We start from the raw sequence: 11,844 nt of genomic DNA, 5'->3' as shown, positions 1-11,844 counted from the left end.
CCAGAGCTGGAGATTATGTGACCAGCATCAGATACGGATTTTTTTTTTAAGACTCTCATCTGAGTTGTGTGGCCTCTTCTTTATTGGCTCAGAGCTGCCACCTACTGTCGCTATCACCAAACTGCACCTGCGTCCTCTGAGGATCATATTTTAGTGACCTTATAACTGTGGCTAAAGGGGGCGGTAACCACGGAGACACCTGCTGAGTGACTGATGCAGGGACTCACACACACATGCATCAAACAGCAGGAGGTTAAAGGTCAAAATAAACAGCTGGGAGGATCCTCGCAGCAACCAAACCCGCAGAACTCTTCCATTTGTTTCATGCACTTTTTAACTAATTGAATCCAGACGTCATTCATCAATTTCCTCACAGATTTTACCCTCAATTTGTTCTGTTATGTTCTTGTGTATATTTTAAAAAAAAGTTAATTCATTCTTTGTGAAATTATGAAAATATCAATTAAATTGTAACCATAGTCTTCTCTAATTTTCAAAATGTCCACTTGTTTTTAAATGAATAAATAATCCCTGACCCTTGAGATAAAACTTACAAAGACAGACTTCCACATCTGCTGCTAAAACATACAAAATTTACCAACGCAATCAATTCTTTATTCATGTATATATTTTAATTCTTTACAATGCAAATTTTGTATTTTCTAATGTACACTCCTGGGCGTTGTTCAAGACAACTCTGTCACACTGCAGATTCATTAAAGAAAAATGAACGCCTGCGACAAACTTGTGAACTTGTAGATTTTACATGAACGCAAAAGACGAGTAAAAAAACTAAAGCCACTGATGTTGAAGTTAAAAACGTGGCACAGCCGATTGTGCCGCTGCTATTGTTTGTGCCTCAGTCCGAATTTAATCATCTTTTTTCTTCATCCATATACAAAGTTTGTTTTTTACAAAACTATAAATTAGAGCTAAACAGTATACAAAACTCTTTGATTACGATGACACTGAAATGTTACAAAAGGACAACTAATGGACAAAAAGAAAGAAAGAAGTGGACTTTGTGTTTACAGTGTTTGAACATGAGTAACTTTAAAAGACGGGATTATTGCTTTGGTGTGCAGTCGCAGCACAAACGAAGACAAGAAGGCAACAAGTAGGTGAAGTTTCTCTTTTGACTTGACGCTTAATCCTCATTTTAAATATGTTAAATTCATAGGTTGTTGCTGTCTGTCTGTCTGTCTGTCTGTCTGTGTTGTTGGTGGTCAGAAGCTGAAGATGTCATCGGTGAACGGGCTGAGGCAGCGCGGAGTGTTTCCGTCGGTGCCGTCACAGTCGGGTTCGGCGAGCCAGTCGTGCGGCGTCAGCCCAACGTCCAAGACCTGGGGGTTAGTACGCGACACTGCCAGTCTGAGGAGAAAATCAAGTGTAATACTTAAATGGACAGAATTTAAATTCTGTAAATTTCATGAAAACACACACAAAAAACAACAACATATGTTGTCCAGTTGTTTCCACTTAGAGAATAAATCTTTCAAATCATAACAAATGAGTTACGAGAGAACAATTTCAATATGAAACGCAGTGGATGACCAGGTCAGCAGGTCATGGCTGAGGTCAAAATGGCAACAATTAACACATGTTTGTGTTTTTGGCTTTTCATTTCTAGAATATTTATTCATTTTTCCATGCCTATTGTTAAACATGTATGCCAGGTTGTGCATTTTTTATGTAATTTTTTTTAGTTGACCATTGTAAACAATGTTATCTAAAATACTCACACTAACACACCTCTGGACCAAAATGTGCTCAATGAAATGCGTTCAAATGACTATTTTTGATGCATCGTGACAAAAACGTGGCAAATTAGGTGTTAAGAACTTGAGAAATTAATTCATGTATGATAATGTGAGTATTTTATGAAAGAGCAAAAATCTCTGCTAATCTTTCACACGTGCAACAATCAAACCAAAAATAAATCACTTCAATAAAATGAAGAAGCATGATGACAAAACCTTCATTAATATTTGATATGTATGGAAAGTGACAATGACAATGGTGTGGTGATACTCGGGAGGTCCTTTTGTGGAAATAACGTCTTGTTTCTTCTCGTTCTGCTGCTCTTTTTACAGCTCCTTTTTTTTTAAGCTCCTCCCACTGAGGTTCACGTTATCTGCAGTGACCTCACTCCTGGACCTGTTTATGTCACTAAAACCTCTTTTACCTCGTTTAGCTCTGCGTGTTTGACGACAAAAAAAAGGCTTTTTATTGTAAACACGGCGAAGCTGCAGGTCAACAGAATTACATCTAGAATCTCCGTTCATTTAAACGTCAAGTGACCCACATACACACACACACACAGTAGAAGATAAATTTTGGGTGACGGTGAGATCAGTGGAGATGATGACATTTTCCACTATGACTTGAAATTCAATAGTTTGAATTATGCTCAACTGTTTCTCCATCTGGGGACTAAATAAATAAAGTACACACACACACACACACACAGGAAGTGGTTCACACTTCTGACCGAAAACTATGTTATTAGGTTGAATGATAGTTGAATGGAATGGGTTAAGGGGTCGGTTAGTAATTAAAAAGACTTCTACTTCTAAGTGGGACTCGACTTTACCTGGAAGTGAACCATAGCTATCCAGAGCACAGCTGGAGACACAAACACACAGTTGTCAAACAAACGACTGTAAATATGTCAGTTCACTTTTATTTCATCACAAATTCAAGGATAGGGGAGTTGTGTTTTTTTCTTTTTTTGTATAAAACTATATTTCTGCAGTACCAGTAAATCCTCACTAAGTGGCACTGTTACACCAAGCAGCTTCAGCATTGAACTACAGGACTACAGATTCGTTTTATGACGGTTATGACTAAGTAAGATTCCAAAGTAAAGGAATTTAGCCGGGATTATTTTTCACTTTGATAACATGGTTATTGAAGCACCTCACCTGGAGAAAGCTTCATCCAAACCATCTTCTGTTTCCTGGAAGAAAAGAAACCTTGTTAAAACACACGTTTTACCCTTCAGAAAATCTATCATTTATATGCAAAATAATTCATGACACATGTTAGACATTCAAGTTTACTGCACATTTCTATGACCTGATCAAAATCCAACTTAAAACTGCAGTGTGTGACTTTTAAACATACAAAAATATCTGAAGTGCCGTTACAAGTGAATTTTACTGCTCTAAAACCCCAAACTTCATTTCATTTCAATCTTGACTTGTTCACCGTCACCACAAGTTATTAAATATAAATAAATAAGATATTATTATTATTATTATTATTTACCCAGCCTGGGTTGTCATTGGTCTCAGGAGGCCTACGGTTGTCCAACTGATCCGCTTCCATGTTCCCGTTGGTCTCCACCGTCACATTCACACTGTCCTCAAAGTCCAGGAGGTTGTCTGTGGCAACATCTTTGTGAAAAGAGGGAAAGGGTAATCGACTGCTCGTTTAAGGTCATTCATCTATACTTAATGTTAACACTGATAACACAGTAAACGTGTCAGAAAAACAAATTTACTCGAACTACATTACTGTTCTTAGATTGTTTACGCTAATGAAGACAGAAAGGTAAAAAAAGGTCAAAGTATGTCTGTCATGAGAGTATATGAAGAAATTTATGATCCAAGAGGATAAATCCTGCTGGTGACCCCGCCCCCCTCGTCATTTTATAATAGTATTTTTACATTTTGACAAGTGACAGTAGGAAAATCCCAGTTGTAATTGGTTGATAATTTAAATGAATAATGTCTGACACCCATTTAAGGTGTCACTGTCACTGTTCATTATGTCGCCTGCTAAAACATTATTGTTTTTTACCCGTTCCCTTCAGACTCCCCAAGCTGTCCGATCTCTCCGAGTGAGAACTGCTGCTGGTGTCTCCGGCTGAACCGGACTTCACTCTTCTCCCTTTCTCTAGGGGAAGAGATAACGGCAATGAGACGAAAACAAAAAAACAGGTAAAGTAAGTTATGTGTGTGGAGTGACGGGGTCTACCTTCTTTGGCCACTTGCCAGAGTTCAAAAGCAACGGTGAAGGCCTGGGCCACAGTCAAAGCCACTGCCTGAGCCTGAACAACGGGAGGAAAAACTGTTTTTAATGGACCAGAGACAAAAACACAAGATCCTCAATATTACTCCTATCTCATGCCAAAGTCAATTTAGAGTCATTGTGAACGGATTTTGTCTTTAGACATTCAACTGAAGCATCAGCCGCTCAATCTTTGCATTTGCAAAACTGCAAATAAAGACATGATTGGGGGGAAATTGTATTGACCACTGGTCTGCACTCTGGGTAAAGACCATTTACCTGGACGCTGTTAGTTGGAGATGGCACTATACGTTCATTAAGAGGACATTTAGAGCTCTTCAGCAGAGGACAGAGAAGAGGACATCAGATCAGCACCGTCACCATAATAGGAAGCAGGGTATTATCATGTGTTCCTGGGAGGGGGCACGTAAGCTGAGAGGAAAAGTGCCCTTCTGCTTTTCAAGACACAGGAAGAAGACAGACGGCTTGTGGAGCTTTATGTCTCGGGTTTCCTCTTAAGGAAGGAGGACGAGGTGAAGGCGGGAGCTACGGTGTCACTGGGAAAGCAGCGAAGAGGAGCAGTGTTACAGGAAAACGTGACGTCCGTTACAAGAAAAGCAGCGGGGCATTTAGAAGAACTCCATTAGTATTTAACACTATTTTACTGATTCATATAGTGTTACTTTTGTTGGCTTTAAAAGGACATATGTCCACAAGCGACCGTTAGCTTTTAAAATGCTTAAGTCAATAACATTAACTGTAAAAGTTAAATTATACATTATACATATCCGCCAACAACGTATATGAGAGAGAAAGAGAACTGTCCACACCGGTGTGTTTGTCTTCAACTTCCTGTCTGTTTTCTGGACAAGATGTTTTTGAGAGGGGTACCGAGGCTTTCTGAGCCTCAGCTGCAGCTTTCTGTGTTGGAGTCACACTGTTAACATCAACCAGAACATGCAGTCCATATATAAGTCCATTTAAATTGTGAAAGAAATCTGTCTGTGCCAGTGTTTTCAGCGAAGTTAATTTCAATTTAACACGTTCACTTAGCCCCCGTGTCATTTCAAGATTTAATATCATTAATTTCAGAAATATTGCCCCTTTGTTCCTCCATTTCAAGTGTGGATTAGCCGAAAAACCTAAATGTCACGGTTCAAACTCATCACTGTGGACAAAATGACTGACTCAAGTATTTGGAAGATGATATTTACCAAACAACTTTGGTGCGTTTGATGAAATGTAAAGCACTACTCAGACATTAATCATTCATGATCCTCGTGTTAAATGAAAACATGACTGAACTCACCACTTTCCTCTTGGTGCAGAGGTAGGCGTGGCACTCCAAGGTCCCGTTGAGGGTGTTCTGAGCGATGTAAGCAAACACTTTGTCGTGCAGTTTGTCCACGGTGCAGTAGGATATTCTGCAGGCCAGAGGTTAGACAAACACAGTCTATAGGCAACGGTCATGTACACAGGATAAGCAAGGTCGCTATAGTGCATTAACCTTACCGTCAGTTTAACTACAACACATTTACCTGTATATGGAGACATTTTCCTGGAGTTTATTCGTCAGGCTGTCGTACACCATTATTCCCTGAGGGGACACTTTGAGAGCAACCTTCTGAGGCTTCTTCCCACTGGCTTTAGCCTGTCAAAGAGACAAGTGTAAAAGACATGAATACTAAAGACAGAGAGCAAACACAACGTATTCATACGTCCATCCACATATTTATATGACAGGCAAGTGACAGCACGTCGTGACGTCACTCGTAAGACTCTGAACTCCCGATTTATTTTGCTCTAAATATAATTTACAAAATTCTAAATATTGTATTGAAGTAAATGAAGTGACTTGAAACTTGGGGACTTGTGGCTATTAAGTCCTCAGGAATATGTGAAAAAATCACATTTTATAGACTTCCTAAAACCATTTTGATGTAAAATCTACAAGTCACTAAGGTGGTAAGGAAGAATTTCAACTAGAATAACCTTGGATTATCATACTGATGAGAAACTGGCCATATCTTCATTATATGAGCATTTCTGACAGTTTTACTTTATTTTTACTGTTAAACCACTTGGTTTTTAAGACGTTGAATAACGTTGCCATCTCATGGAGGACCCCCACGTCATTTTGATGAGCTAAAAAGTTTAATAATGGCAAAATGAGCGAGTGAAAGTTTTTATTGTGATGGTTATTTCAGCTCTCACCGTGGCGACAATCCTTTTCACAGCGGCAGCCGATAGCTCCTCCCCCTTGGGCTGATCCACCAGTGTCATGCCAAAGTAACGGAGGTTAAAGGTCATGCCCTCTACGATGGTCTCGCGCGTGTCCGTCCAGTTCTCTGGAAGCTCTGCAGATAGAAAGAGATGAACTTCTTTTTGAACACCATCATGGTGGGTTTCTACTTGCAAATGAATGAACACAGAACTATTTTAAAGTCATAGTCTGTAGCCGTCAGTCAAACCGTAGATCCTAAAGCATATCCTGCTTTTTTATTATTGTTATTATTATTATCATTGTAATAATTATAATAGGTGAGGTTTGGAGAAGGAAGAGAATAGATTGTGCTGGTGATTTCTTTTAAATCATTTATTATTAGCCTTGAGAGTGATAAGAAAGTATATTGACACTGGTAGATAGAGACGCCTTGGTGCATCTTTTACGAAAGAACCTGGAGAAAACTCACAAAGTTAAAAGCATCAAGCGTTTGTTGGTTACAGCTTCACAGATTTGCCTACTTTCCTCCCATTTCGTGTCTAAAAAAAAAAAAATCAACATTTTGTCAAGAGATCATTCAAGAAACTCAAGGAAAAACAAAATTGGGGAGAAACTGTAAACAGCCTCATGCTGTATCTCAAGTCGAGCCATTTCATCTGCTCACTCCCTGAAGTGGAAAGGAGCAAAGCGGGGTATCTAGGTCAGAGGTACGGTCCGTGTAAAGTAAACATTTCAACTCCAAAACAACTTATAGCATTTGACAATAAAGAGGGCAAAGACTGTGAAGCGAGGACGCGTGGACTAAGTCACACTGAGATAAAAACAAAGTTTGGTTATACTGTATTTACCAACAGATCGCTCCCAAACTAGGCCACAGACGTCTCCCCGTCTCAACTTTTAATGTTAACGTTTGCAAAAATACACCAAAAGCAAAGTAAGTATATGAACTGTAACTCCCTCTGAGAGTTTCTTATCATCTGTGAGTGACTGGTGCTCTCCGGCCTTGACCCTGTGGCCGTGTTTACACAGATTTCCTCGAAGTATGAAGGAGGGTAGAAGGGTGAGAAGGAGGCGAGAAGAGTGGGAGGGAGAAACTGATCCCGAGGAGCTTTGTCGTGTTCGTTCTCAACTGTGGGATGTAGTGCACACAAAAACAACAAAAAGGTTTTTGTGCAACCTACTGTGAAAGCCTTGAGGGACAGCTACTTAGGAACTAGTCGGCGGTCTTGTGGATGTTCAGTAGGTAGAGGTTGAGTCAGTTGTCCAAAAAAATGATATAATAATAAGAAACAATAGATAGAAGCAAACAGTTAAATGGTCCCAGTCACTAGTTTCAACCGTTGACAAAAGTGTGGCACATGTGTGTGGACAGAACTGCAGGTGACATCTGTGAACTTCCAAGTTTGTATGAGCCAGAATCCACTTTGAGGAAAGGAAAAAAAAAAAAAAAGGTGCAGGTACCAGGCACTGCTGCTCAGCGAGAGAATGTGGAGCGCTCGGGCACGAGACCAAAGGTCAGCAACAGCTTTACATGACGGGAAAACAGTCGCGTGCACGTGTGAACTGAGAAACTTAAACCAGGTGACCCTGCTGGAAATACAAGGCACTAATCTGTTAGTGTTAGGAGTTAAATAACAGTAGGAAAGAAAGATAAAATCTAATTTTCTCAACTCCTTCATCAAATACAACACTGATGGATAATTCCATATATCAATGTGTGTGTAAAAAAAAAGAAGCATATGTTGAACACACTGACAGGTGTTCTGATCCAAAAGGAAATTCACGCCCATGCTGATTTGTGTGTCGCCACCAAACACTGTGGTCTGGATCACTGTGGAAACCACCAACTGCACTCCTACAACTTAATACCACAACAAGACTCCTGAGCCAAATCACCCTTTTCTTTACAAACCGACTTCTGCCACTGATTTGTAGCGACAAAAAACAACAACTGTGATTTCAAGGGATTTAAACTCCTCCGCGTTGATGTTGCGGTGGTGAACTGAGTCGCTGTGGACGTCACTGTACGTGTTACAACATTACAGGGGCATTTAGCCTCAAGTTCACTCACCAGACTTTACACTGGATGGAGCAAACAAACGAGAGCCAAGTCACGACAGTTTTCTTATTGCTTCTAGAGCAATGATGCGTGTTTGGGGGAAAAAAAACAACAGGAAATTGTAGCAGCAAGAGTTAGCAAGTTGGGAGTTCTCCATTTAGTTTGGACAGAACTTGTGATTTTCTCAAAATGAAAGAATCTAGCGGACACCACAAAAACATTATTCAAAGTTAACTTCAAGTGGCTCTCACAGCAGTTTACAGAAACTTCCATTTACCCACTCGGGTACAAGACTTGCCTGGAAAATATGACAACATTAGCAAAACAGTGGAAGAAGAAGAAAGACACCTGAGAGAAAGCAGGGAAGACATATTTCTGGCAGTGGTTCACAGTGGTACTAAAAGTGAGACCTTCTCCATTTGAGAAGGTCTCACTGTAAAAAATAAAGGACTCTTTGCTGCAGACAAGCAGCCTCTGGCTGGTCCTCGGTGAGGGCAGCGTGCCCAACGCAGGTTGTTTAGGGCAACCAAGCCACGGCAGTCAAAGCAGAGACGTGGTTAAGGAGCTGGGAGGCCACTGCCATTTAAAAAAAAAATGGGGCAGTCCTTACATGGCTGAATAGGTCCATCCTTAATGAAATCCCACAGTATGTGGTTATATGAGACAAAAGCTTATGGAGCTGCATTAATGACTTACAAGTCTCTTTGCGTCTCACACTGTGAGTTCATCCACATGCTGCTGGAATCGTTGGAAAAATTAGGTCATTTCTCAGAAATAAACACGCATGTGTTTTAATTTACTTGTCTCGTTGAGGAGTCATGGCGTTGATCAGCAGTTTTAAACACAAGCTGCTTTCAGGAAATATTCTCGTCCAAGAGTCACCACCTGTCATGTCATGTCATCCCTGACCTGGTCTTGTAAACCAGCGTCAAACCTGAAGGTCGGACATGGTGCGATACGGGTTGGCGCTGGTCAGGAACTTAATTTGCTGCATTTACAAGGACTTAATTCCACTTGTAATCAGTGCAAGAGCACAGTAAAGTCCAAAAGATGCAACTATTACTTCCTGCGAGCGGGACAAAAATGTTGCCGGGCGCTGCTGTATGGACACAGAGAGAGTTATGTGTGGAGATGATACAGGGGTTGATCAGTGCTGTGTCAACTCGTTTGACAACGACTTGCATGTAATGAACATTCAAGACAAGACACAAGTCTGTATGTAGGAGACAACCTCAGATTTTCCTTATGTGCCCTTGAATGCTGCTAAAGTCACACAATGTTTGTGTAATCCACACTACATTTCTTTACTGTACGCTTCATCATGGACGTTAACACAGAGCGGCGTGAGCTCCAGCCAACAGGAGGCTGTGCACTGATTGACCTGCAGCATTCCTGTCGACCCCTCTTGGTTACAGCCAGGGGAGATTTCAGGCTTTTCTGCCGCCACTCGCTCAGGATCAAGTAAGATTAAGCTGACAAAGTGGCTCTTGAGAGCTACAATGGGGCACCAGAGTGACCCATGAAGGTTTCCTGCTAATGATGCAGTGTTGAAGCTCTTGTCCTGCTAAAGACACTCAAAGTTTTGGAGCAACCGCAACTGAAGAAGGACCTACTCACGACAAGGAACTTTTCAGATTACCAGGAACCCTAGATAGATACAAGAGCCTCCTTTTTCACCGCAGGAATCATTTACCTGGGATTTACCCAGGATTTAAAATAAAACAAAAACGCAACCAAACAACTTTCCCTCTACCCCAAACTTTCACCCAAAGAAGGACCTACTCACGATAAGTAACCTTTCAGATTACCAGGAACCCTAGATAGAGGGGCGGGGCTGTGTGCAGCTGCAACCCACCTTTAAACAAGACCTTCAAAAGAAAACGAAGAAATAAGAACTTTGGTCGTTTCAAAAACATGGAGCGAAAGAAAAGGACATGAAGACAAGTGGACGGACGACAACGTCCAGGCTCTTTTGAGCGCATCTGCTGAGGAGGAGGTTCAGCAGTACTTTTGAGATGGCGACACGAAACGGCAGAGTGTATGGCTTTTAAGGATCGCCGAGTTTTCCTGCAACCAGTGGAGTTGCCCCCTGGTGGCTATTTAATATTGTGTTCACTTCCTTTAAGGCTTCAGGAGCAACACAGGAAGATTACACCCATTCTTCACATATGATGGCAAACATTTATTCTGAAGTGCCATAAGGGAGAGACTGCATAGTCATTCTAGGACCTCATCAATGTAAAATTCTCTGCTTTTCACTTTAAAATGGTCATAAAAACAAGTATATATCGTGACGTTTTTGCTGTAAGATTGAAATGGAGGTTGAGTAGAGACAGATTGCTTCCATATCCATCATCAAATCTAAAAAATAAGCTATTTTAAAGCATATTCGTTTTCTTCTTTATTATATTCATTCATTCATTCTGACCATGACCCACAGTGTTGCTGGGCGAGAGGGAAAATCTCCTGATGACTCAGATTATCCACAAAATCCAAAACACTGCTGTTGTGAGAAAAACAGACCAGTGTCTACTGTACTGTACTGACCACAGAAGTAAAGCAAATAAACACTATGGAAACAGTCATGTTTTGTTCATGGTTAAAATAGAGCTACAACTAACAATTAGTATGTTATTTCTCAGTGAATTGATTCACTGTTTGGTCTAAATAAAATGGTTTGAACAAGTTTCAGTCTGTTTCTTAAACATTAAAATTACCATTGGTCTTAAAATATTCTTTTCTACAGAAGAAGAAGAAAATATTCACTTTTTACGTTAAAAAGACGACAAACTGTGTCGCCACAGCTCGCTTCATTTACAGTTAAATACTTCACCTTTAAAACAACAGGAAAGCTTCGGTGACTTACTTTAGTAAAGTTGTCTTACACACGTATTGTCCCTCCATGTTTTTAGTTAATTAGGATAAAATGTGGACACTTCAGTGGAGGAGGAGAAAAGCGTGTTCTTTCTTACTTCTGTGTCTGCCTGAAGTCCACGACTGTTTGGCCAAACTCGGGCTGCGGATGATGGCTCTGCCGGCCGACCTGAGGGCATCCATGTCCGGGTCTGAGAGAGCCGAGAGTCGGTGTGAAGTTTGTCCTGCAGGAGAAAATGTTGACCAGATTACTGCTGCTGCTGCTGATGATGATGATGATGGGGAGGATGGACTTGTGGTGCCTTCAAGTGCAGTCAGAAAGAACGACACTTACACAGTAAATGAGCCCGGCAGAAAAAGCTGATGCTGCGTTTACGTCACGACGTAAGACAGAAAAGTTTTGTTTTGTTTTTTTTAATCATATAACATCGGGGATATATATACACGATATTATCAAGCATAATATCGTGTCATTATATTAACAAGCATAATATCGTGGTAAATTTTCATTTCATTTTCATATTCAAATTGAATAGGGAAAACCAATAACGTTTTAGTGATTTATTACGTACCTCGATGGCAAGCTAGCTACGGAAGAGGATTAGGGCCAAATGTAAAACTTACATTATATATAAAACATATATTATTTTATTTAAAAGTCTGAATTCTGCCA

General features: G+C 40.5%; 1 protein-coding gene across 2 annotated transcripts; it reads right to left on the bottom strand.

Annotated features, from left to right (window-relative positions):
• Positions 1-629: 629 nt before the first annotated feature.
• ldlrap1a (low density lipoprotein receptor adaptor protein 1a) lies at positions 630-11,524 on the bottom strand. 2 transcript variants are annotated; one of them, XM_044052562.1, is made up of 10 exons: positions 11,506-11,524; positions 11,270-11,395; positions 6,229-6,371; positions 5,553-5,665; positions 5,324-5,438; positions 3,982-4,054; positions 3,805-3,900; positions 3,271-3,398; positions 2,925-2,959; positions 630-1,371 (listed from the first exon to the last, which is right to left on the bottom strand). In XM_044052562.1, the coding sequence occupies exons 2-10, from the start codon at positions 11,352-11,354 to the stop codon at positions 1,227-1,229; spliced, it is 933 nt and encodes a 310-aa protein (XP_043908497.1). In that variant the 5' UTR covers positions 11,355-11,395; positions 11,506-11,524; the 3' UTR covers positions 630-1,226. The 2 variants fall into 2 exon arrangements, with proteins under 2 accessions (XP_043908497.1, XP_043908498.1); XM_044052563.1 differs by lacking the exon at positions 11,506-11,524 and adding an exon at positions 2,594-2,625 and having other exon boundaries at positions 863-1,371; positions 11,270-11,479.
• Between the last annotated feature and the right edge of the window lie 320 nt (positions 11,525-11,844).

This window comes from Solea senegalensis, linkage group LG20, assembly GCF_019176455.1.
Source record: "Solea senegalensis isolate Sse05_10M linkage group LG20, IFAPA_SoseM_1, whole genome shotgun sequence".
In the NCBI taxonomy this organism is placed as follows: Eukaryota; Metazoa; Chordata; class Actinopteri; order Pleuronectiformes; family Soleidae; genus Solea; species Solea senegalensis.
This window is presented reverse-complemented; position numbering and strand designations above follow the sequence as displayed.